We start from the raw sequence: 27,055 nt of genomic DNA on the forward strand, positions 1-27,055 counted from the left end.
TTCCAATTTGCCCTTTTTTGGATTTTTAAACTACTTTAGTTTTTGTCTACTATTTGGAAGTTAGGTACTTTACTTCCTTCAGTGGCTGTCCTTAAATTTTAATCTACATAATAAACTTAATACTAATCTCTTAAACAACACAAGGACTTTAAAATCCCTTTTAACTACTTAACTGTATTCATTAATTTACCATTTTACTTTTTTACATGGTTCTTTTTTTTAGTGTTCTATTTCAGTCTTATTTAATCTCCAAATTATTAGTTGTTTAAAGACAATGATTGTTTACAGACAATGATTGTTTACCATTTACATATTTATCATTGTTTATCCTGCCTTTTTGCAGCCTAGATATGTTTTCCACCTCCTCCCTGAATTTTATCCTGTAAATATTAAATTCCTTAATGAAAGTTTATCTACTGTTGGTAAATTCCATTCTTGGTGGTCTGAGAGTGTCTTTATTCAAAAATTAAGGCAAAATAAAATTTGGCTAATTATGGAATTCTAGGTTAATAGTTCATTTTTGTCAGCCCTTTGAAAATATTACACTAATGCCTTCAGGCTTCAGGATTAGTTTTCTATTACTGCCATAACAAATTAGCACAACTTTAGGGATTTAAAAGAGCACAACTATACTGCTTCATAGTTCTATAGGTCAGAAGTCATGTGTAGGACTCACTGGGCTAAAATCAAATGTTAGCAGGCTTCACTCCTTTCTGGAAGCTTTTGAGTCCATTTCCTTGTTCACTCCAGGTATTGACAGAATTCAGTTCCACACAGTTAAAGGATTAAGAGCTCAGTTTCCTTGCTGGTTGTCAGTTAAAGGCCACCCTTAGCTCCTAGAAGCTTCTCACTGATCCTTGCACATAGTCTCCTACATCTCTGAACAAGCACAGGGCATCAAACTCTTCTCATGCTGCCATTCCTTAGGTGATTAGATTAGGCCCACCTGGAGAATCCTGGGAACTTTTCCCATCTGAAGGGTAACTTTAATCACATCTGCAAAATGACTTTTGCCATGTAAGGTAATAAATTCACAGATTCAGGAGGTTAAGGTGTGGACATGTTTGCAAGGGCAGAGGGAGGACGTTATACTGCCTACAACAAGAAATATGTTGTTAGTCTAATTGTCGTTCGTTTGTGGGTGACTTGAATGACTGTCCTCTCTGCCTGCTTTTAAGTTCAGCTCTTTGGTGGCCTACAGTTTCAATAGGTTTCTTGGTATGAATTTTGTTTTTTTCCTTATCCTTGTGAACACTGCCTGTTCTCCATCATGTTTTGAAATCTCTGTTAAACATAAGCTCGATCTTTCAGATCAGTCCTCTCACCCTTGGCTCTGTATCACAGTCTCATGCACAGACCTGTGAACACATCAGCCCTCATGTCTAAGCTCCATTCCTGAAAATAGTCACCCCATGACCATTCTTTTTTTTTTTTTTTTTTCCCATGACCATTCTTGATGTAGGCTGTGGAACAGTCCACCCTTGGAAGGAAATACCTGAGGAAGAGGCCCAATCAGGCCCTGGAAAAAGACTTTAAATATTTAGCCAGGAAATTAGAATTTCCAGGTACCTAGTAGGTGGCTTAGAAGTGAGGTGTGCAGGTCCCAAATGGATACATTCTCTTGACCCCATGCATTCCTCACCTTGTGGAGATAGGCATGGCCAGATGGAGGTCAGAGTGAAATCCTCTCAAATTGGAAGTCCATGGTGGGATGCCTCTTGCCCCAAATTCAAGGACAGTACCATATGAGACGATAGATATGCTTCTTTCAAGATGAAGAATGCTGGTTAACGTAGATGAGGAAGAAGTATTCTAGATAAGAGGTTGAGGATAGGAGGGTCAGGAAAGTCTGGAAGTGTAGAGAAATATTGATCTCAGAATAGGAAAGAGACACCTGCTGAGATTAGCTGGCTACTACATGGCAGAAATCTGAAGTCAAGTATGAGCGCAGTCAGCAGATTCAGGCTTTTTAAGAACTCTGCACAAGACACTCTTCGGACTCTGCTCCCAGTATGCTCTATCCTTAATTTACCTAACTTAAAAATTCTTCAGGTCTTCATTTTCTTTCAGAAGGACTTCCTCCCAACCCCAGATTCATATATCCCTCTCCTCCTCAAATTTTTCCAAAGAATTTGTAATTCCTCTTTGTTATACCAAGTCACACTTGTTAAGCTGTCCATAGCTGCCTTTATGATTATTTAGGTTGGAAGCTTTAGGAAGACATTTGTCTTGTCCAGCATCATATTCCCAGCACCTGGAAAGTGAAACACATCTAGTGACCAAGATATATTGGATGAATTAATAATTTTGCCTCATGGTGCTTGCGTGGCATTGGTTGAAAAAGCTCTACTGATCCAAAAAGGGGTTCAGTAGAATATCAGCCTTCTGGTATCCTTCCACTCCAAATAATTTCATTTTACACATAATTTTCAGAGCCAGTTACTTTAATAAAGGTGTTTATTTTGATATCCAAAGCACTTTGTAAGATTTTCTGGAAAATCTGAAATCATCTTGCTGTCTTAATATATTACACTATTATCATTTTACAAAATAAAAGCATTTGGATTATATACTGGAAAATGTCTTCATTACATATAAAGCATATTTGCTGTTACCTACGGTAAAGAAGATGAAAAGACAACTTGAAGGAGAGGGAATAGTCCTGAAAGTGTTTTAGTTGGTATCGTATCTATCCACCCCAACCCCAAGAGACAGAGACAAAGATGAAGGCACTAAGATGCTGGTTTGTAGCTGAGCCTTCAATCACCCAGTCAGCCCATAAAGACAACCCATTTGACATATTCAAACCATCCTTTGAGTCACCGATGGTTATTATTTGATTAGTTCCTCCAAAGCAAGGTCTTGTTTGTTGTTAAAATAATGTAGAGGTTAATCAACAGAGCTGCCACTTGAGAATATCCCGTAAGACTGCTGTGGAGAGAGCATCATTTGTCTTGAGTGACCCTGTACATGATCCTGGATGCAAGTCCACAAATACTGGGGCACAGCCTGTGTGTTACTAAAAATGACAAAGGTTTCAGGGCTGGAAACATTGTCAACCACACTGTCATAGCTATCTATGGTTCCAGGATACAATGGTGGGGGAACAATATTTAACTGACTACCCTGGCAGAAGAAGCCTGTGAGCACTTCAGCTTCAAACACACAGATCAGCTTATCTGTGGCAGATGTTTTCTTGATCCTGTGTGCTATGTTTTTGAGGTTCTTGGTGAAGTATATTCCAGCTCCATATTTTTGGTCTGATAAGAGAAAAAATATTTAAAGATTATTATGATCTGACAAACTGTATTGCCTATTTGGGTACTAATATGTATTCACTCCCTAGTCCCCCAAATACACACCAGTTCCTGATCTCAAGTCCCTGTGTCTGAAGCAAAGACACCCAAAGTTGTTCAGTGGTGGCAAATTATCACTAATAGGGCTTCTCCGCTGGCTCATTGATAAAGAATCCTCCTGCCAATGCAGGAGATATGGGTTTGACCCCTGATCAGGGAAGATCCCCACGTGCCACAGAGCAACTAGGCCTTTGTGTCACAACTGTGAGCCTATGCTCTGGAGCTGGGAGCTGCAAATACTGAAGCCCACATGCCCTAGAGCCTGTGCTCCTGAGAAGCCACCGTGATGAGAAGCCTGCGCACTGCAACTAGAGAATAGCCCCTGCTTGCTGCAACTAGAGAAAAGCCTGTGCAGCAACAAAGACCCAGGGCAGCTTTCCTGGTATCCCTGAAATCATGCCATGTAATCATTCACCTGCCCCATTAGTTCTGGCCCTCGAGACACACCCACAGTGAGGAACAGAAACGTCTCTAGATCTGCAGCTTGCAGTCACTTTACTGTGTATGAGCAAGTGTCCTAGAGTTTGGATACGATGCCAGGGGCTAAAACCCTGCCTGTCTGTTAGAGAAGATGGCTGAATATTAGAGAAAAAAAGGTGTCAGGTTTACTGGGCCTCAGACACAGTCAAAGCCTGACCCCATCACATCCCAACCCCGCAGCTTGACTTCCGACCAAGCCCTGAGGCAGTTACTGAATGAACTGGTGCTGAAGCTGAAGCTCCAATACTTTGGCTATTGGTTGCGAAGAGCCGACTCATTGGAAAAGACCCTGATGATGGGAAAGATTAAAGGCAAAAGGAGAAAGGGGCGGGAGAGGATGAGATGGTTAGATAGCATCACTGACTCAGTGGACATGAATTTGAGCAAACCCTGGAGAGATAGTGGAGGACAGGGAAGCCTGGCATGCTGCAGTCCATGGGGTTGCAAAGAGTCGGACATGACTGAGCAACTGAACAACAACAAGCATGGTTTATCTAGCAGAGGACACTTCTTTCAGGCACCTGCAGTTAAGCATTCTCACCAGACACATAGGCAAAAGTCACGTTATGAGTAGTATCTCCCCACTGAATCTACTGTCTGATTTGCCTCAAGGTAGTGGCTGTTAAGCTAAAGGCTAGGGAGACGAGCAGAGCACAGAGGCCAGTAGGTAAAAGACTGGAATCTTGAGGCTTAAAGACTAGATGGAGGCAGGATCTTTGGCTGGGTTAAAAAGACACAAACTTGGCCAGAAACAAACAGGCCTCATGCTGCTTAGTTTTTAAAGGAGCTGTATGGCTGAAAAAAACCCCTACAAGTCCAGCTATCAGTAGCCTGGGAACATTCTAGACCCCTGGGGCAAGCCCTGGTAAGCAGTGCACCTAGAAGTGACCAAAGGCAGCGTACAAAATGAAGATTTCCCCGGAGTGCAAACAAAGGTCTTACTTCACTCCCCGAATAGAGTTCTTACTATTCAGCAGCATGTGGTTAGCGGTACAGACCAGTGACTTGAATGTTTTCCTTCTCCCCTTTCGAAATGGGGAGTTCTTATTGCAATTTTCCTGCTCGCTCTCACATCATTATACAATGAGTGTATCAGGACAATTGCTTTGCCTCTAAGCTTTAAGAGAAGACTGCCTGAACTTGAGACTGAGGAAACAAGATGAGTGTTTGGGACTGTCTTCCTTGGGAGAATGGTGTGTGTCTTAGCTGTTTGGAGAAGAAATATATATAGTTATTGGGTAGGCAACTAGCAGTACCTGTCACAGAACTGAAAAGAAGGCACTTGCTGGATTTGGAAAATAGAAGGATCTTGATGTTTTTAGAGTAGTTTAAGTTAAAATAGAAGGAGCAGTGGTGGAGTGCAGAAAAGCCAGTTACAATGGGTTTAGGAGCAAATGGGAGTCATGAATTTTTAAGACTTTGCCAATGAAAGGACCATACTGATTACCACTTTCCTGGTTATACTCAAAAACTTCTTGGTGGGGATTCATTTATCAGTTTGTATTCCCAGGTGAAAAATTGTTCATATTTAATTTTTACCCTACGTATTGCTTATGTTTTCTCTGGGGCAAAGAGAAGATGATTCCCAGACCCTTTGCTTTCCAGAAATCAAGACTTGGAGTAGGCTCTACAACAAGGATCATGCTACATATTTGAAAGGTAAAGATCAAGAGCTACATCTTTAATGGACCAGGCAAAATCAAGCTGCATTGCCAGGTATCCTCTTTGATGGCTACAAAAACTTCTTACCTTCATCTGGAGAGATTTAAAGTGGAAAATACAGAGGTAAAATATGCAATATTTTTGTATAACTGAGACATAGAAGCTACTATACATAGGACTCCCATAACTGGGAAGGAACTTAAAATATTCATTTCACCCGCCAGATGATGCCTAATTCATTCCCTAGCAGCTACAGGAAATGAAAAGGATGGAAGAGAAAAGATCAACTTTATTAAATTCAGGAAAATGCTCTTTTAATTAAGGAGGAAGATGGTTTGGTACTGTTGATAATTTTTTGTCAAGATAAGAGAAGAAAAAAAAGCTCCAGAGTGCTCTCTGTAGAGAGGCCACAAACACAGAAAGGGGAAAAACAGTGAATTGTAGCTCTTACTGCAAACACTTTCATCAAAATAAAACCCACCAGCCACAAAATACATAAAAGATAAATTTTAAATATTACCCTTTCCAAATGACTTTACCACTAAATCCCAGGTGTAAATGACGCCCTCACTGAAGCAACAGTGCCATTAGTGGTGAGTCACCTGCTGATGTCTGCTCACCAACTCCCACATACAGTAACCCAACTATGAGGGGCTGACACCTACCGCAGGGCATGGAGTACACTCGGTGAAAGCCGACTCTGCATACCATTTTGCAGAACTGATGTGGGACTTGCTGAAACAACCTGTAGCTCACAGGTTTTCCAGAGGGTCTCCCTTCCATCATTTTCTTCCTTTCTTGGAAGGCAGCCATGAGAAGCACATTGTCTATCTTCTCTACCTACAGCCCAAGGAAATGAAAAACTGAAAAAGATGCTGGAGAAATGCTACTTAAACTGCCTGATACTGTGTTTATTTATTTATTTATGTGTTTATTACTTTGCATGTGATATGCTTTTCATATAAAGTTACAGAAGAGTCTCTCCTGACTCCAACTTTCTCCTATTTTGACTTCTATCTCTTCAAAATTCCCTATCCCTTCTTTAATAAAAACTCACTGAGCTGTCTCTATGTGCCAGGAACTAGTAATGAAATGGACAAGTGCAGACACAGTCTTTGCTGTCCTAAAGCTTATAGTTTAGTGACAGATTAAAAATAGGTAAACAATTACAATACAGTGTGATAAATGCTTCTTTTATCATATATATTTTATGTGATGTATATACACATATATTTTATGTAATAAAACATTTTGTTTCAAGATAGGCAGATAGTTTTTCTCTGAGTCTTGATCTATGCTTCTATACATCCTAACATCATTTTTTCTACCACTTGATTCCAACAATACCCCTCATCCCTACCCATCCCTGCCGTCCTTTCAGACGAACTCCTAGGATTGCAGGACAATGAGCAACTAGCTTAGTCATCAGTGGGCAAGTTTTTCTTCTGGCTGTGGAACCAAATGATAGCAAGATGAGTCAAATTCTTCCCTTAATTAAGTATACCTTTATAACTCGCAAACCACAGTCTTCAAACTGTTTTTTTTTATCCTGAATTTCTGGAGCTGAAAGCGTTAGCCATTTCAGAAATGTATTTTCCTTCATTTGATTCTGGTTTTCTGGTTGCTGATCAGTGTGCTGCCCTAAAAGTAAGTAACATAAAACTTTGTCTCAGTGATCTATGAGAGGAAAAGGTTTGTAAAGAGATTAAATGAGGGAATTTCCTGGTGGTTCAGTGGTTAGGACTTGGTGTATCTACTGCCAGGGCCTGGGTTCAATTTCTGGTTGAGAAACTAAGTTCCCAAAAGCAGCACAGCCCAGCCAAATAAATAAATAAGCAGAAATTTGATGAAATAAATTATAAAAATTTGGAGGAGAAGATTAGCAGTTTAATTTGTATGCCTCGTGTATTTACAGCATGCAATGACAGCTACAATTCCATGAGAAATCATAGGATAAAATGGGGGGTGGGTAATAAATTTGTCCCCAGACTGATTTAGATTATGAAGTTGAGAGGATAAGAGGAAAAAGAGCATTAATATATATTTTCTCTATCAATGCCATAATGATGACATATAGTTGTTTTGCTAATAGGAAATGTTTATATTTCTAGCCAGGATGCCAATCAACAAAAAAAGACAAACATAAGAAAATATTAAGGAGTGATGGAAAACAATAAGACATTTATGTAACACTTCAAAGTTTTCAAAACAGTTTCATATCTCTACCTCATTTGAGTATTACAACACCACCACTGAAATAATTAACACAATTTTACAAAGAGGAAAATAGAAACTCAGATTAGTTAAGTGACTTGCTCAATAACACAAAGCTAGTAAGTACAGACCTAAGGTTATAAACCTGGTTTCCCCAGTGCTTTCTGTAAGGGGCAAGGCAGAATATTTAATACATATGTTATTCATATGCCACCCAGCCAAGGCCAACAAAATTTGGAGATTGAGTTTATGATGTAATGTCTTTCCTACCTTCCTTCCTTTCCCCTCTTTTTCTTCCTTCTTTCCTTCCTTAATTTCTTTCCTTCATTCCAATTTTACATTTAAGGGACAACCACTTATTGCCCAAAGGAGCTCCTCATTGGACTAAATATCTATACATGAGTGAACAAATGAAAACCCACCAAAAGGCTTCTTTTCTTTCAGTTTACTTTCTTTTTGACATAAGACTGAATATACTAAAATGACCTAATCCCCAGCACATTATGTAATTGAGTATGCTCAATTTAACCACAAAAAAAATGTTATAAATTCAGAGAAACTCATAGAGAGGGCCAAGTTGTAACTCTGGAAAGCAAGAGAGCAGGAGGGACATAACTCCATAGCAGAGAACTCCCATGCCAGGACATTTCAAAGGAAGAGTCTGTAAGTTAAATGTGGAGAGTTGTATAGCGGAAACCAATACAACACTGTAAAGCAATTATTCTCCAGTGAAAAATGAAAAAAAAATAAGATCATAGCAATCACTGTTCAACTCTGTATATATACTAAAATCCATTGAATTGTATACTTTAAATGAATGAACTTCATGGTATATAAATTATGTGTTAACAAAATTATTTAAAAATTGAGGTAACTTCCAAAATGAAATACACTAAGTGGCAAATGACAAAAAAAAAAATCTGGAGAGTAATGACTCACATTTATCAAGTATAATATTGTTGCCATTGTTTAGCCACTAATTAGTGTCCTACTCTATGCCACCCCATGGACTGCAGCACACCAGGCTTCCCAGTTCTTCACTATCTCCCCGAGTTTGCTCAAACTCATGTTCATTGAGTCAGTGATGCCGTCCAACCATCTCAGAGTTCAGCAAACATTTACTGAGTTCCTATTACATGCCAGGCACTGGGCTGAGCACTGGAAACTCAAAGATCCACAAACTCCTGCTATCAGGAACACTCACCAGGAAAGATTAAAAGAGCACCATTAAAGAGGAGATGCCTAACTTCTATTATTTAAAACATACTGTTCATGTGGACAGCTGATGTTCCCTGTAGTAAGAACTCATTTCAAAATTGTCCATTTTGTTAATGAAGATCTTAACCTGATTAGAAGGGGCTGAGGGTTTATGAACCTCTGAAACACTGCTGTGGAATAATATGCTTAGTCACCAACTGCCAAAAAATGCCACCTTGCAGCACAGCAGGGGACTTACATGACTAAATTGCCAGTAGCTGGGAAAGTAGGCCAACTTTATGAATGAACTTAATGTCACAAGCTTTATAGGCGATCAGTATTATTTTCAATCTTGTTCTCTTAAGAAGTATCAATGTCAGTTTAAAGACCCACATTCACTACATTTCAAAAGCTCAGTAGAAATCATAATATTGGGTCTCATTCTTGAATATTACTTTTGTCCGTGTTTTTCGACACTGGGTTTTCTGTGGAATATAGACTCAACATTTATTGTGAACTCCCACTCACTTCGACTATATCTGCCTGAACTATTTTTACAAACACATGCCGAAAATAAGGTATTCTTTGGAATTATACATCTGAATTTTTGTACTAAATTCATTCTCCACATTACAACCAATGATCTTTCTAAAATACAAGTTTGACCTTGTCTTTGCTTAAAATCATTCAAGGTTCTCCACGTATTTCAAGAAAAACTTTGAATATTTTCATGTGGTTTATAAAGTCTTGCATAACCTAGGCCTAGCGATGGTCTGATTTCTTGAAAGTTCTTTCTTTGTTTACTAACTCCCACCTAGTCTTCACTTCTCCGTTTGCAACACTTCCCCCTTACAGCCCAAGTCTGGGTCAGGCACCTCACCCAGTTGTGTCCACAGCACTTTCACCTTCCTGTTTCATAACTAACCTGCTTAAATTAGTCAAATAAATGAAAAAATTAGCCTCAGTCTCCCAAGGCAATATTTTTAATGGTATAATTTCCCAGTGAGCTCTAGGACTAAGTTAAAGGATCTCTTGAGACCCAAAGACTCACAGTTATCTTGATGGATTTTGCCCCATTGAATGAGTGATGCTTGACTGGATCTCACAGTATCGATGAACAATTGATGCTGGTGAGAAGGCTCAGAGTAAGTAATTTTAGGGCTCTTAACTCTGCCAGCAATAAATAACTACAATAAAACTCAAAGAAATGAATTAAATAAGTGGAATGTGTTTGTATCTGAATGTTCCATCTGCAGAATTAGGGATGTACTTTTTTTTCCTAGAGCCTGGGCTTGGGATACCCTGGGTTTTGCATGTAGTTGCCTCTTAGGCAATCCATGTCATCATCAGTAAATCCAATTGTGTATGTGTGTGTGTGTGTGTGTGTGTGTGTGTTTTCATTTACTAATAATTAACCTTGCTGGTAGAGTCAAAAAATGGTTATAAAAGTTTATGGCCTTTTATGGTTACCAAGCAAAAAAAAAAAGTTTATGGCCTAAAACAGACCCAGCATAGTTTGTTCTCTCTCTTCTTCCATTCTTTCTCTCACCCACTTACATATATGAATGCTCACACTCAAAAGCTGGAAGAGCTGACTTTCTAATTTAATAGAAAGTTACTCACCTGACAAGCTCCAAAGGACTTGCTCCTTTGTTCTTGCCATTTCCTCTTGAACTTTACATAGCATCTGTTCAATGTTTATAACTGCCTCAATGAGGTCAGCCGGAGCTCCTCTAATCTCTAAATGTGCCTTTCCCAGGGTGACAATCTCTGAGATAGAGATGCATAAGGTTTTCTGAAGCAGAGACAAATCATCGTGTTCCTTTTTTCCAAAGTAGAGGATGTGCTTGTCCTCAATGATGTGGCACTCCTTGGAGCTCAGTATCCTCTGGATCCAGGCTTTGGCCTCATCTATCTTTTCCCAGTAGGATCCCATCAGACTGATGACAGGAAATCTGTTTTCTTTCTTCTCTCTGGTCTCCTGGGGGACTGAAAACACTATCATAAGAAACTACAGAAGGCAGGTGGGTTTTAAACCACCATAGCCAGTGTTTGCCCTAAGCATCCTTAACAGTAGCAGCTTCAATTAAGTACCTATCTCTGAGAGCTGTGTTGGGTACAAAGAAAATCTAAAAACATAGCTTAGAGTCTCCTTGGGAACACAGAGTTTATCATGTCTTGCCCCTGCTGTGTTGCTTTGATCAATTTACAGATGAGCTCACCTTGTAATCTCATCCTAGATGTTAACCAACAATTATTTCTTACTAGATAGGATTTTCTGTAAACTCTTATTACCGCCAGGTTTAAAATCAGACATCTCTGAAAACCATAGAACTTAGAATGAAAATTGTTTTTTAAAAAATGACATGTATTTCTGATTATAAAAAATATACATGTTTACTATGGAAAAATTGGAAATTATCAGAGTATAATGAAAGAAAGAAATACCCATAATTTCATAACCTGAGATTCCTTTTTATATCTTACCTGTTTTATGACAGGACATTTTGCAACTCCATAACCAGCATTTGGAGCTTTATAGCTACTGCTACTGAACACAGTATATATTGCACCAGAAAAGGAAATGGAACTCATTTCCGATGCACCCACTGTACCTCTCTCCACAATCTGCCTCCACAGGAGAAAAGATTTATACAAAGAAGAATCTCTGATAGATTAGAGTGACTGAATCCAAACTGAAAAAAAGGAGGGAGGCCAGTGGACTAGCTAAGAGGGAATTGCTAGATGAAGCAGTATCTAGAATACATAAAGAATTCCCTCAAATTATTAAGAAAAACAAGCAAACCAGTAGCCAGTTGGGCAAAAGATTTCATAGAAAAGGAAATATAAATGGCCCATATATGTGTGAAAATATGCCCATCTTCTTTGATAATCAGGGAAATGAAAAATAACCAGATTGGCAAAAATTCTAAGTCTGACAATATCAAGAGTTTGGGAGAACATATAGAGCAACTGGAATTCCTATATATTCATGACAGATGTAAAACTGGGACAACCACTCCTATAATTATACTGTTTAAAGAAACTTTTGCAGTTGTTTATCAGAAGATGTGCACGAGGAGTTCACAAAAAACTAGAAACTACCCAGATGTCCTTCAACGATGGAATATCATAGCAATGAAATGGAGTTTTTAGCTACATGGATGAATCTCAGAGACATATTTTGAGGGGGAAAAAGTAAGTTGAACACTTACTATTTCTAGGCATTATTCTAAGTACTATATATGTATTCTGTTTCCAATTCTCACAGTCCTATGAGATGGGTAGGTACTATTCGTATTTTCCATATTACAAATGAGGAAATTGATTCAGAAATATTATTTAGTAACATGCCCATAGTTATAGGACTAAGTGGTGTCCAGGAAGCTTGTAGATGCCGGCAGCCTGACTACAGTGCTCAAAATCTTGCTTCCCAGTGAGTGACCTCAGGATCTCATTAGCGGTCATTAGCATCTTTTCCACTCATATAGTAACTGGGTGGTATCAGGAGCTATGAAGAAGTACCAGGACACACCTAGAAGTAGAAGGGGGAGAATGGCCTCCCTCTGGTAACAATAAAAGCCAAAGTTTTATACAACTGTAAGAAATGACAAGAGATTCTTAAATCGATGACATACTTAAAAAAAAAACAAACCCTTGTTCTATTTGGGAGTTTATATTACTTTTTAGGAGAAAATTTTAAAAATACATGGTGATATTTCATTTATCCATCATTATCAGGAGAGAAGAGTTGCTCTTCCAGGTAACTAAATTGTTCAAAACACTAATGGAGTCTCTTTCAGCACCAAAACATATTTCATTTTATTGGTTAGTTTAATATTTATAATGGAAGCGTACTTCTCTGCCTCCCTAAATAGTCCAACTTTTCCTTAATTATCTGAGATCATCATCATTAATGTCAGTTATTAACCTGTGCTATAATTCCTTTACAGATATCTTCAAGAATTACTGAAGTAAATGGCAATGCCTGGCCCCATTTTTCAGATTCATGATATAGGGACATTTGTATGTTCCTCTTCCATATTATTGCCTCCTAAAACTCCTCCTATCTAGGTTCCCTACATTCACTGTGGTTTCCCAAATATGCACAACGTTTGTTTGCTTCTGTGAGTTTTCTTCACTTTGGGTGCCCTAACCCCACCAACCCAACTCTGGCCATTGAAAAATCTTGCCAGGGTAAAAAGGGAGGGGATATGTGTATATATATATGTGTGTGTGTGTATATATATGTATATATATTTAATTATGACTGATTCACATTGACATATAGCAGAAACCACCACAACACTGTAAAGCAATTATCCTCCAATAAAATTAAGTTTAATAACAATAAAAAAGATTCTGTAAGAAAAAAGAAAAATTTTGCCATCCTCAAAGCACAGCTTAGAACTGTCTTGTCCATGAATTCATTCTTGCACCCTTCCAGCTACAGGGCATCCCTCCCTCTTCTAGGTCACCTGAGGAGTTTGTCCATCATATTCTCATTCATTATTTATCCCCTGGCCTTTGTTTAATGCTGCATAATTTACAGAACATTTTTACATATATAATCTCCAGTTATTCTCACCACACTGTCATTATCATCATTATACAGATAGATAAATGGGCTTATAAGAGGTGCATTCACAGGCCAGAGCTCTTAAAGTTCCCTTTTCTTCATTTTCAACACTGCTGGACACTGAACGTCCATAAGTTAACTCCTGTATTAAAGGGAATAAGCAAATCATCTTGATCTGAATGGAAAATATCCTAAAAGTTTCTATTGCTGGTTGAATGTATGGGGTTCTTAACATCTATAGAATGTTGTGGATTACAAATTTATTTCAGGGGACTTCCCTGGCAGTCCATTTTTGAAGACGCTGTTCTTCCACTGCAGGAGGTACAGGTTCGATCCCTGGTCAGGGAAATAAGATCCCACATATTGCCCAGCACAGCCAAAAAATTAAAAATATATAAATAAATCTACTTTTTTAAAAAAGACTATTTCAGAACTATGTATCTAAATTGTCATGACACAATTCCATCTCAGTCTACTCAAACTCCTCTAAAGGAATGAAGTTATAAGACAAAGTTAATTCTTCTCCAACAACAACCAGGACTAGTTTAATCCAGTGATTCCCAAATCTGGTTCAGCAGCCAAACTGACCAGGAAGCACTGAAAAATATACATGCTTGGCCCAGACCCTGAGTTCCTGAATTAGAATCTGTAGAGTTGGGCCATACATATTTTTATTTGTTTTTTAAAGTTTCCATCATGATCCCACTGATTACTCAGGGTGACTAGCATTGGGTTAATCTACTTATTATTATCTGGTATTACTGAGATGTATTTTCTATGATTACTAATGAATAACCCTATTTAGACACCACTCCATTCAAAACAGAAAGACTAACTGGTTTAGTAAGCTCATGAAAAAATAGAGCCAGCTTTTTGTGAATGAACTACCCACACTGTGGATTACCTACTGTGACTGTAACTTAGCCTCTCTCTGTTCATATCATGAAACTAGGATGAGCAAAAATAGAATCGTGGCCAGGTATAGAGCACACAGGTATCCAGGCAGGAGCACAATGAAACATATGTGGCTTATGTATTCATCTTCTCCCCTCCATTACTTCAGATGATCAAGAATAGAATGAGTCTACGGTGGGAGACTATATTTCTAGACCCCTGAGTTTCTTACTCACCACCAGGGTAATTGTTGGGACCCTGCAGCTTGAACTTATTCTTTTCCATTTCAGCACTGAAAGCCTGCAAGAAGCAAAACAGAGCAGAGAGTCCTAAGTGGGGCTTTTAGCTACTGTCATTAAAATCCCTCTCTTTACTTGCACTCGCCATACCTGACCTCACCCACTCTGTCATCCCCTATTCCCACTGTCACAAATCTAAAGCAACCTTTAAGAAAGTCCTCGGGAACAGCCAATGCAGCACAATCTATTAGAACATATAGGGGAACAAGTATAGGAAAAATGGAAAGGAAAAACTCTTAAAATCTGGCATAAAAAAGGAGAATGTACATCCCAAAGCAAAATATAATCATTCATAGATATTAATGCCCTGCTACCATGGGGTTGCAAAGAGTCAGGCATGACTGAGCACACACACACCCCACAACAATGACAAATTATATATTAGGCACTGAACTAAAGGTGTGGATATATCACTGAAGAAGACAAATAGTGGCAGATGTTCTTGTAATCAATAAAACAAATTCATTTTTAAAAGTTATATGCATACCACACTGTAGTTTGAATGATCAATTTTTATAAAGTGCTTAAAATTGTACCCAGGCTATTGTAAATATTCAAGATGTTAGCTATTGTTTTAATTATTATTATATGACAGTATGCACACAGAGATTTATGTATATTGCCATGTAGATCCTTTATCATAGTATCCATTTGAAAAAACTCATCTCTCCTGGGGTTTGGAACCACCATGCACAGGGTCTTCTTTGTTTAAAGTTGATGCAATTGGCAGTAATTCTTCATTGAAAAAGATGGTAGATAATGAAGTAAAGTCTAGAATCTTCATTTCATCTGAACTTTAATAATGAAGTTTCTTAACCTGAGGCAGTTTTTCTTCAAAAATTATATTTGCAATTGCTATTTCAAGAGCAAAAAAGCCCTCATATTTATTTAGTACCTGGAGTGGTCATAACAGGGAGGAGCTTCCCTGCCCTCCAAAATAAACAAGATAATATTATCTGCTGATAAATGGACTAACAATAGCTGTCAAACACAAAATGGATAAAAATCAGCTTTTTTCCAAATTCACTTAAAGTCAGTAGGCATTCCTGGGTTAGAAATCAATGAGGCAAGGCTTCTGAATTGAAAATGAAAGAAAACTGTAACTTAATCAGGACCAAAAATTTAGAAGGTGTGGATAACAAGCAGTTTGGAAATGCAGATCCAAATAGCAAGAACTTGGCAGTTTTCCCAGTTCTGTCCACAAAAGACCAACAACTCGTGTGAAGAATGTGAGGAGTGTTCCTAGTAAGGAGTTTCTTATTCTGAGATGTAATGTCTGGCACAAGGTAGATATGCAACACATATTTGTTAAATAACCAAATGAAGGACTATCCATTGCCTTTTGTACATACTCAGCACCACCCAGGAGCCTTATCATCATGAAATACTAATGAACACGGTATATAGGTCAGCTGGGGAGTTATTTGCTCATTGTTATTCATGAATTGGAAATTCATCAGTGTGTGAACATAAGTATCACTTTATTGTGAGTTCAGTATACGCTGGTCTTCCTGAGCCAGGTCAACTCTAGATGTCTGACAAATCCATTCTCTGGATTGTAGGAACCTTGCCAAGGTAATGCCCCCCGTGAAGTGTACAAACTACCCTCTGTTCTTTCTGAACATAAAGTCCTTGTTGAAAGACTCATTTACGAGGAAAAGATGTGCTTAGAAAAAGACTAGAGGAGTATACATATGTGTATGCACATGTCACACTTCCACATGGATATTATGTAGTAAGTAAGTGTTAGTCACTCAGTCGTGTCCGACTCTTTGTGATCCCATGGACTATATAGCCCGCCAGGCTCCTCTGTCCATGGGATTTCCCAGGCAAGAATACTAGAGTGGTTGCCATTTCCTTCTCCAGGGGATCTTCCCAACCCAGGGATTGAACACGAGTCTCCTGCATTGCAGGCAGATTCTTTACCATGTGAGCCACTAGGGAAGCCCTAAAATGTAGTGTTAACACTGAAAAAAGCCTGAAGGAATGGTCATTGTTCAGGGTACAATATAAGTTACTTTTTAAGATAATCTTCTCCTTTGAGTCACAAAACTGAAAGCTGTATCATCCTTCATGATATTTTTTTCCCTATATTTTTGTTTAGTGTTTCAGAACACAGGCTTTAGGGTCAGACCAACAGACAGAGGTTGGACTCTTGGCTCAGCCACTGGTCTAGGTATGTACATATTAATCTCTGGTCCCACTTGTAAGATGGAGATGACAATAAGGGCTAGCTTCTTCTTGGCACAGTACCTGGCTGATGTAACTCATGGCAACTACTTTTGTTATTGGCCCCCAGGGGAGCTCTCAGACCATGGTTTTCTGTATTGTTGAACTGCCATTTACATTTTTGCTTGTATGTTGATGAGCACAAGCACTTTCTTTTCTGGTGGTGGTTTAGTTGCTAAGTCGTGTCCAACTCTTGTGATCCCATGGACTGTAGCCTGCCAGGCTCCCCTGTCCATGGGATTCTCCAGGCAAGAATACTGAAGTGGGTTGCCATTTCCTTCTTCAGGGGATCTTCCCAATCCAGGAATCAAACCCAGGTCTCCTACAATCAGGAGGATTCTTTACTGACTGAGCTTTACTGAGTCTTTACTGATGAGGGAAGCTCCACTTTCTTTTCTAGTTGCGGCTAATTCCTCTTATAGGGATATGGTGCTTTATGGACAGTCCAGGGATGTATTCTGAGCACCCATCTGGGCCTAGTAATAGTCCTCTGCAGTGGGTGGTGGGTGGAATTGGTGAACTTCATTGGAATGACAGGATGTTTAATTTTGTCAAGAAGATAAGCTGTATCACTGGGTAATTCACCAGTTTTGCAGGTCAGCTGTGGATGAGACAGTGGTGTACTAGAGCTGGCTTACACAGGCTCATGAGACTCCACGGTGAATGTCTCTTTCCAATTCCTCCTTTGGGGATGTAACATAGATAGCTTGAGGTCAGCAATGGAAATCAGCTAACACTACAAACCTCCCCCATCTAGCAAGGCAGCAAGAGGAATAAAAACATTTACACTTGTTCCAGGAAAGTGCAAACTAGAACAAGTCTAAGCTTGTTTTCTTGTAGAGAGAGAAAATGGCAACTACCCACATGGAGACAGGCTGGAAAGTGGGAAAGAGAAGGGGAGGAGCAAAGGACCCCACAAAACTCGGAGGTTGCGTACCTTTAAGGAGCAGAGGGAAGAATAAATGCCAACAAAGGACAAGAGAAAAGCTAGGTAGTGGGGTAGACATGGCTTCTACAATGACATTCCTTACTAGGTCAGAGGTGAATGATTTATAAAAATTAAATTTCACCAAGTTAGATCATCATCATGCTCCACAGCACTTAACAAAACCTGTATCTTACTTTGGAGATACTAAATAGATGTTGTTGAGTAAATGTATGTGAATGAACCACAGGACATTTCTAAGATATTAACTTACCTTATATGTCTCCAATTCTTTGGGGAAGATCACAAACTTTACAGCTAATTGTTGCAAATTTTGTCTGGCAAATATTAAAACTTCATTAAACATAATCTCTGCTGCTTCACTCTTCTTCATACCAGTGGTTCCAGTCCCAAAGGCAGGAAAGGAAATGGAAGTCATATTTAGTTCAAGGCATTTTTCCAAGCATTTCTTCATCGCAGCTTTCAATGACTATAGGAAAAACACAAATTTAAGATTAGTATTTTGAGTCAAAAATAAGACTTCACTTACCCACTTACCCTTTAATCCTGCCCATATTTTATAACACCAACCTCCACTATTCCTCAGGGCCATGCCCATGCCTCCTCAGAGAACAGGAAAGGTAGCACTCCATAGGGGACCCATTACAGCTGTAAGGTTAGATGATGAGAAATGAAAGGGTTGAGAAACTGAAGTGACTGACTGGTATATTTTGTGCCATTCAGGACATTTGGGCATCGGGATTGCCCTCAATTTATGTAGCCTTCTCCCCAGATTAGAGAGCCAATCTTCTGGATCAACATAAAGAGCTTTAATAAAGGAGGGAGAGGTTAAAGTAAGTGATCAACATTTATTTAAAGTCATTAAGATCTGTCATGTAATTTATGTTTGGCAGATTTAAACTTCCATCAATATTTCAACATTCAAACTGAACACTGTAGTAGGAAGGTTATTGGATAACTTTCTTACATTATACTAATATACTAGTATGTTAGTTATACTAATGTAAGAAGATCATACCAATGTGCAAGGACCTTGGAAAACTGAGTGACTAGAAAAAGCAGAGAGTGACTGAATGACCAATTTGGGATTTGCGGGCTCTCTAGACAAGAGAAGATCAGAAATGATGATAAAATAAATATGGACAAAGACAGAAAAGGAGATTAAGTTTCCCTCTCTCTACATTTCAGTGGGTTCCCCCTAGTCCTTAACATATACAATTTATGCCCCTCAGTTGTAGAGTCAGCCAGAAAGCTAAGCTTTACCACAGGTACTTTACCACAGAGAAGCCCTCACAGGTAACAGATTTGACTGGAATGATACTGGAAGAGAGATCCCAGGTCCTCCTGGGATTTAACAGATGGCAGGAGATATGGAGAGGCTGAGTGCCTGGCCCATATGTAAGAAGAGGCCTGTAGGGCCACTGGGTATGGAGGTGAACAAGTGCAGAGAGGGAGCCTGATGTTTCTGTGTCTATCTGTGGCATGCCCACTTAAAATTCAGACACGGACTAAGCGATAATTTAAATTAAACTTCTTAAGACAATTTGTGACCACAACATCTGTTTACTATTTCAGGTAGTAGAGAATGGGGAATATTCCACTTGACAATAACATATCATGAATGTCATGACATGATGGAAATTCAACAGACTATTACATAGACTTTGGAGACACAGAAAGATAAATTTATTTTGACCTTACCAGTTTTTGTTCAGAATATTCTGAAGTCCATAACACATGGTATATGTATTTGCAAGACAATTTAAATCCTCTTGTGACCAGTACCAACTGGGAATCTAGTAGTGTCTTAGTTATTTTTTGGTGTAATTCCCGCTCTATTTCATCTCCGGCTGCTTTTAGAATTGATTCTGACACAGACCCAGCTCTAAGACCAGTACAGGGGTATACAGAATTAACAATTACATCTGTCTGAAAAGGGAAAAAAAAATGAACAGGGTTCAGTGTTATATTACTTTTTCTTAAATGACTAATTTAAATATTTATTTTCCTGAAGAGCTTTGAAAAATACTTTTGAAGATCCTAAATCCACAAAACTATCACTTAATAACAGATATAAAATTTCCAAAGAGTGATCATTTGATTACCATGAGTCTGTTCGTGCTAATCAGAAATTACGTAAAACATGGAGATAATACAATTTTTATTGCAAACATCTGTCAGCCCCTTGCTGGCTTTTACTCCCAATATTCCCAGATTCAGAACCTTCTCTATGATTTGTTTTAAGCGTCATCAATAAGTGGTTTCATTCTATAATCCACTGTCTTCACTTTTCGCTGTTTCTATGTGAATGTTCATGTTGTCTTACAGAGTGGAAATAAAATTTATAAGGAAATTTCTACTCCCTAAAGTTCGTGTTTTTTAAAGTAAGTGGCACATGGTTAAAGAAAGCACAAATGAGATGAAAAAGTCTACAGTGGGAAGTAAGTCTCCCTCTTGGTGGGGGTCCCCAGGTCCCCCTAATTCATCTTGATGGCTTTGGCTCCTTTTGGGGTAACTTATGTACTTCTCATGGGTATTAATGAATGTGTCACTTTGAAAATGCAATCAGAATTTGCAAGTTGGAGGCAATGGCACCCTTTACAAATTTTAAAATTCTTAATGTTGGTAATAATTAAATATAATAAAATTTTAGTTAAAGGAATAAGCTATTCAACCAGGATGTTTCCACTTTAATTTTAAATTGGCATATTAATGATTTATCAAATAAATATTTCATCTCCTGGGGTCCCCTCAGTCTTCTTTCTAATTGTCTTGTAAGCAATAAATGGAATTTTTTCACTTGTGATTAATCCTGTTTGACTATGGCCACAGGAGAGTCACGGATCCATGGGGGTAATAGAGAATATACCCTTATATTCTTTCTCTTCCTCTGTTGCAGCCCCTGCTCTCTGCTGCCTCCTTTCAGTTATTTGTCAATAACTTGTTGAACACCAACATGCATGCCCAGAGACCAGCTCCAGGGCTACAGAGATGAACAAGTGACAGTCCCCAACGTCAAGGTGCTCTCTGCCTGGTAGAGAAGCCGCACTAATCCAGAAGCACCTGGTTCACTGTTACCTTGACTCTATCCCCTCCCTGTCAATGCCCTCACCTTTGTGCCCTACTATCCCTGGCTAAAGGCTAAGTTACAATTTGTATCCTCCACAGCCCCTGGCACAGAGCCATATCAGATCAGATCAGATCAGTCGCTCAGTTGTGTCCGACTCTTTGCAACCCCATGAATCGCAGCACGCCAGGCCTCCCTGTCCATCACCAACTCCCAGAGTTCACTCAGACTCATGTCTATCGAGTCAGTGATGCCATCCAGCCACCTCATCCTCTGTCATCCCCTTCTCCTCTTGCCCCCAATCCCTCCCAGCATCAGAGTCTTTTCCAATGAGTCAACTCTTCGCATGAGGTGGCCAAAGTACTGGAGTTTCAGCTTTAGCATCATTCCTTCCAAAGAAATCCCAGGGCTGATCTCCTTCAGAATGGACTGGTTGGATCTCCTTGCAGTCCAAGGGACTCTCAAGAGTCTTCTCCAACACCACAGTTCAAAAGCATCAATTCTTCGGCGCTCAGCCTTCTTCACAGTCCAACTCTCACATCCATACATGACCACAGGAAAAACCATAGCCTTGACTAGACGAACCTTTATTGGCAAAGTAATGTCTCTGCTTTTGAATATGCTATCTAGGTTGGTCATAACTTTCCTTCCAAGGAGTAAGCATTTTTTAATTTCATGGCTGCAGTCACCATCCATAGTGATTTTGGAGCCCAGAAAAATAAAGTCTGGCACTGTTTCCACTGTTTTCCCATCTATTTCCCATGAAGTGATGGGACCGGATGCCATATACTCACATACAATTTGCAGCTCCACCTAGTACTCCTGACTGGTCCAGCCTATAACTTTTGATCTGTCAATTTCTCTGTATCTCTCTGCTAAGTCATTCTAACTACCCAGGCTTCTTCTCCTGCCAATTCATAATCATCATAACTTGAGATCAAATTCAAACTCGTATCTTCTGAAATAATCCTTCTTGATCTACTATACTCCACTCTTGTGACAAAAATGTACATACTCTGAAATATTATGAATTCACTTTGTATTGAGATTTTTTGTTTATTATTACTGATAGCTTGCTTTAGAAATATTCATATGGTTTGTCTCCCCAGTGAGACTTTTCAACTAGAGAATCTTTTTATGTGAAAAGAACACAGTAGATTTTTACTTCTTTAGAATCAAAGATTGTTCTATTTTCTCATGGTGCTTGAGAATAATGGTAACAATAATTATAAATACTTATCACATGCCAAGTTCTATTCTAAGCAGTTTATGTGTTCTGATTCCAACTCTGAGATATAAGTGCTATTATTATCCTCATTTTTCAGATGAAGAAACTGAGGACCAAAAGGTAAAGTAACTCAATTCAGGTCATCCAGTTAGTAAATGGCAAAGCTAATATTGAAATCCAGATGGTCTGGCTCTGAAATCCATACTCTTAACCTAAACAAGATACTTTCTAAACCATGTTTGAAATAGTATATGCTCAAAACATACTTGCTAGGTAATACACAGTTCAGGGAACCCCTTTGACAGTGCAAGAGAATACAACAAAGACTTACCTCCTGCCTTTCAATGAGGCCTTGGACAATCTGAAGAGTCATGCTGTTCACAACCATAGTATTGAAAGGCTGGGTGGCTCCTTGACTTACCAGGGATTCAAGCTCATTCCTCCCTAGGATGATTTCTGAAGCGTTTTTAAAGGCAGCAACAGTAGGGTCCTCATTGCTTACCAGGTGAATTTCTTTTAAATTATTGGCAATTGGCATGCTTTGGAAATAAATTTTGATAGTTTGCACAATGATCTCTGTACACAGATTCAGAGGGAACTGGAAAATCCCAGAGCTCAGGGCTGGAATTGCTACTGTCTCAATGTTCATAGAATTTTTACCGCTGACAAAACACAAAATATTTACAATGGCTCTTTTCAGTTTATCAATACATTCCTGGCTATCCATCATTGACCACCGAGGGCCAACAGCATGGATAATTTTTCGGCAGGGAAGCTTCCCTGCTCCTGTGATAACTATCTCACCAGTTGGAATTCTGCCGTATTTGGAAATCAGTGCTCTGCTCTCCTCTTGGATTTCAAAGCCGCCAGCTTTCACAAGGGCCTGGGCCAAGCCCCCTCCATGCAGGAGTTCTTCATTGGCTGCATTCACCACAGCATCAACAGCATGTCTGGTGAGGTCGTCCTTCCAGATAGATAACTCTACCTTGGGAGTCAGCATTTTTTTGAAGACTCGTAGAGACTTGTTATTACCTTCTGGGGCCAGAGACACCAAGGTAAAGTTACAGCCAAATTTATTCTGGAGGACTTCACACAGCAGACTCTCATTATTTTTCAAAATTTTGAAGTTGTCATGACTAATGGAAATTTGCTGACTGTAGTTTCCTCTGAGAGTATCAATCTCTGGAAAAGGAGAGAAGATAAAAAAATAAAGAAATGAGCAAGGGGTCCTTTGAAAAGGATCTAATTCTACTTCACACCAGGAGACTGAGCTTCCTCTATGCAAAAAAGAGAGATGACTTCTAGGCCTCTTCCTGCTTCTCCCTTATTCCTTAGATGAAGGATATCTGAGAGTTTTCCACGGTATCACCATAAAGTGATTAGCTGTGTGCCTGCCATACAATAAATACCCACTTGGTGGTAGCTACCATGATGCAATAACGGTGGTATGAAACTGTTTATCAAGGTTCATAGATTTTAAAAACCTACATAAAAATAGCGCGTTTGGGAAGACCCATTCTTAAGGCACAAGTGTTAGACTTAATTATGAGTCAAAAATATGTGGAGGCTTTATTTATAACTTGTTTGCCTTTGTCAACATCTTGACTTGGGTTCTCCTAGAAGCTGATTCTGAGGTAGGGGTTGAGTATAAGTTTATTTGGGAGGTTATCCCAGAAAACACCAGGGGCATGGGATGGGGAGAATCAAGTGGGAAAGTGAGACAAGGAAAGGAAAGAAATGAATAAAGGGGCTGTTACAAAGAAAATGAAGCTTAACTCCACAGAGGGGCAGTGTAGACCATGTGTCTTACAATTACATCACCAGGGGTGACAGAGCTGGTTACCCAGCTTCCATCAGTCACTGGTCGAGGATGCTCCTGGGGGCATGGTCCAGGAGACGGGAGGAGCACTGACAACAGGACAGTAAATAACTCTTCATCATATTCTAGTTTTGTAGCATGATTTTGGTGGAATTAAAACTGATCGGCTAAAAAGTATTTTCTGCAGGTGGCAGCAAGATGATGCGCTAACTGATCATATCCTCCTTCAGTGAAGCGGGGAGGATGATTAGCCAACAGCCTCCAGGTGTTAGCCCCTCAGCTTTCCAGCCCAGGTCACATTATTCTCAGGGGGCTCCATCAATAGCTGGATAAGGCCACTGATGTCCAACTTCGCCCATGAGCAATCTTTAGGCTGGCAGAGCTTTGCCAGATTTTCATTACAGTCTGATGGCTCCACCTGCCCAATCTGGTTTCTTCTCTTTTCCTTTCACAATAAGCCTTTAGCATTCCTAACTCCATCTCATTTTCTGCTTCCTGGAGAACCTGACCTGTGACACTGTAGTTCATGGGGTCTAAAGTATTACTATATGCCACCAAGAAAGGAAAAACGATGCCAACTAAACCTATCAGTGAATAAGGAGCAGCCTTATTTCAGAGACCCGAAAAAAATCTGTGTCCTAAAATAGATACAATGTAGTAATTTCACTGACTGGGAAAGATTGAAGGCAAAGGGGGAAGCCTGCAGCATAGGATGAGATGGTTAGATAGCATACCCATACAGTGGGCATGAATTTGAGGAAACTCCAGGAGATAGTGGAATACAGAGGAGCCTAGCTTACTGTAGTCCATGAGGTCCCAAAGAGTCTGATACAACTTAGCAACTGAACAACACTAACTGATTATTTTTTTTACTTCAATTCCCATTTCTAATCTGAGCCATCTAGAAAGACCTCTAATGGCCTCAATTACCCCAAAGCAGCAGCACATGAGTTGTCAGAGCCTATGGGCTTGTGCCATGGTTGAAAATCTCAAAGGGGTCACCCTAGGATGAGGCAGGTTCCATCTGGCTCTTACAAGCCTTGCTGAGCAAGAAGACAATCAGTGGGTCACCTCTCGTGCCAGCTTTAGTTCTAGGGCTGTTGTCAGAAGAGTCTCCCATCTTGTGTGCAAAGAACAGGACCAACGGGAGCCTTAGAGAACACATGTGCCGGGTCCCCACAAGGCCCTGCAGTCACGCACCTGAGCGCTGGTGGGGGAGATAGTCTCCTGTATTCCCCTTTCTCCACTGAGGAAAGATGTAAGCAAAGATTTTCTGAGGCAAGAGTGAGAGTGAGGTGATCCTACCTGGTTTCTCACTGTCAGCTGCTGCCCCAACACCCTGTGAAAAGCAAGAGTGGTTTCAAAAATATCGAGATGGAATAATTGACAGATTACTGATGACAAATACAGTTTCATAAACACAAAGCAACAGAAATCTTCCTAAGAGCACTGGGTTGGACAGGGGAAGGGGAACACGTTTGTTTGATCAATGTGCCTGGAATACTTGAAATACTAAGTGTTCCAGCCAACACTGACTCTACCCCTCTTCCCTAGAGGCCAATGTACTTTAAATTCTGGATGAGATGAAGGGTTGGAGATTACCACCTGAAAAGGCTCAAAGGTCACAGACCAAAAAGACCCCAAACTCTCAGAGAGGACTCCAATCTCCAAAGCCTTGTGGGGTTCCTCTAGACAGAACAGAAGAAATGGGGACAAAAGCCTCATCAGCTTCACCTCCCCATCAACCTGAAAGGACCCACTTTCAATGGCTTATGTAATGACATAAGCCTGAATGTGGACTTTTCAGGATAAACCAATGAGGTGCCTTTTTCCTGGTCCTTTATTTTTATTTCTCCTCCCTCCACCTCCTCCCCTCATGCTGCTGCTCCTGCTGCTGCTAAGTCGCTTCAGTCATGTCTGACTCTGTGCAACCCCATAGACAGCAGCCCACCAGGTTCCTCTGTCCCTGGGATTCTCCAGGCAAGAATACTGGAGTGCATTGCCATTTCCTTCTCCATCCCTCATGCTACAAAAGTAGAATTGCCGAGCAGAGAAAATAAAAATGATACTGAGGCAACATTCTGAAAAAATCACCCATCCTCATGTTGACTCTGTTGATTATATTAGCACATCCTTGATTCCCCATCTCTCACATGAGGCAAGGAGAAAACTTTTATTGGGATATTAAAACCAAACAAGATTGCCAGGTATAAACTGGAAATCCCAGAATTTTTGCTATCTTAGAAAGAACTATGATGTGCTGATCAAAGTCTATAACTTACACATTTATGCTTTTTACCTTGGAAAAGTCCATCCTCCAGGTCTCTGAGGTCTTTCAATGTTTGCTGTTTTGCGTTTCCCAAATATGGCAGCCCCCTTCTAGGGATGAATAGAAGGATGCATAAGCACTGATGAGCATCTTAGGGAATTCGGTGAGGATACACAACTGGAAGACTAAACATGATTTCTGATCTTGAGTTATTTTTCATTCCGTTGGTGAACATGCAAACACTGTTTTTGCTTCTGTTGTTTACCTTTTATCTTTTACTGAGAGCTTCCAATTGAAACCATAATGGCAGTTCAGAGAAGGCAAAGAGCTGTATGGGCTACAGCAGGGAAATCTGTATGGGGAAGGTGAGGCTAGGGCCAGGTCTTGAAGGATGAAGCAGGCTTTTACATTTTTAGAAGAGGAAAGATGACGACACGTGAGCACAGCATTCAGAGAGCAATGAGGAAAAACAAGCCTGTGCGAGGGTGGGATGATTTAGAGAATACCATTGAAACATGTATATTATCGTATGTAAAACAATGACCAGTGCAGGTTCAATGCATGAAGCAGGGTACTCAAAGCCCGTGCTCTAGGACAACCCAGGGGGATGAGGTGGGAGTGGGATCCAGGATGGAGGGACACATGTGCACCCATGGCTGACTCATGTCAATGTATGGCAAAAACTGCCACAATGCTGTAATTACCCTTCAGTTAAAATTAATTAATTAAAAATGACTTGAGAATACATTGCAATTTGTGCAATTTGACTATTGCATTCAGGAAAAAAAGACAACAGCAAAATAAAAAATTTAAACC

At 39.7% G+C, this 27,055-nt stretch overlaps 1 protein-coding gene across 13 annotated transcripts in view; it reads right to left on the reverse strand.

The window, feature by feature from the left end:
• Window positions 1-2,439: 2,439 nt before the first annotated feature.
• PARP9 (poly(ADP-ribose) polymerase family member 9) overlaps window positions 2,440-27,055 on the reverse strand; it is a 29,704-nt gene continuing 5,088 nt past the window's right edge. For 3 of the 13 annotated variants that reach the window (XM_025285176.3, XM_025285174.3, XM_025285175.3), the window contains exons 2-11: window positions 26,270-26,349; window positions 25,276-25,309; window positions 22,483-23,333; window positions 19,558-19,785; window positions 18,110-18,325; window positions 14,619-14,682; window positions 10,533-10,898; window positions 7,003-7,139; window positions 6,164-6,338; window positions 2,440-3,260 (exon numbers count right to left, since the gene is read on the reverse strand). In XM_025285176.3, coding sequence (XP_025140961.2) covers window positions 2,890-3,260; window positions 6,164-6,338; window positions 7,003-7,139; window positions 10,533-10,898; window positions 14,619-14,682; window positions 18,110-18,325; window positions 19,558-19,785; window positions 22,483-23,333; window positions 25,276-25,309; window positions 26,270-26,284 — 2,457 coding nt within the window. In that variant the 5' untranslated portion in view covers window positions 26,285-26,349 and the 3' untranslated portion in view covers window positions 2,440-2,889. Of the gene's footprint in view, window positions 3,261-6,163; window positions 6,339-7,002; window positions 7,140-10,532; window positions 10,899-14,618; window positions 14,683-18,109; window positions 18,326-19,557; window positions 19,786-22,482; window positions 23,334-25,170; window positions 25,310-26,269; window positions 26,425-27,055 lie in introns of those variants that run through there. The other 10 variants (XM_025285165.3, XM_025285155.3, XM_025285171.3 and 7 more) reach the window with 6 other exon arrangements.

This window comes from Bubalus bubalis, chromosome 1 (assembly GCF_019923935.1).
Source record: "Bubalus bubalis isolate 160015118507 breed Murrah chromosome 1, NDDB_SH_1, whole genome shotgun sequence".
Taxonomy (NCBI): Eukaryota; Metazoa; Chordata; class Mammalia; order Artiodactyla; family Bovidae; genus Bubalus; species Bubalus bubalis.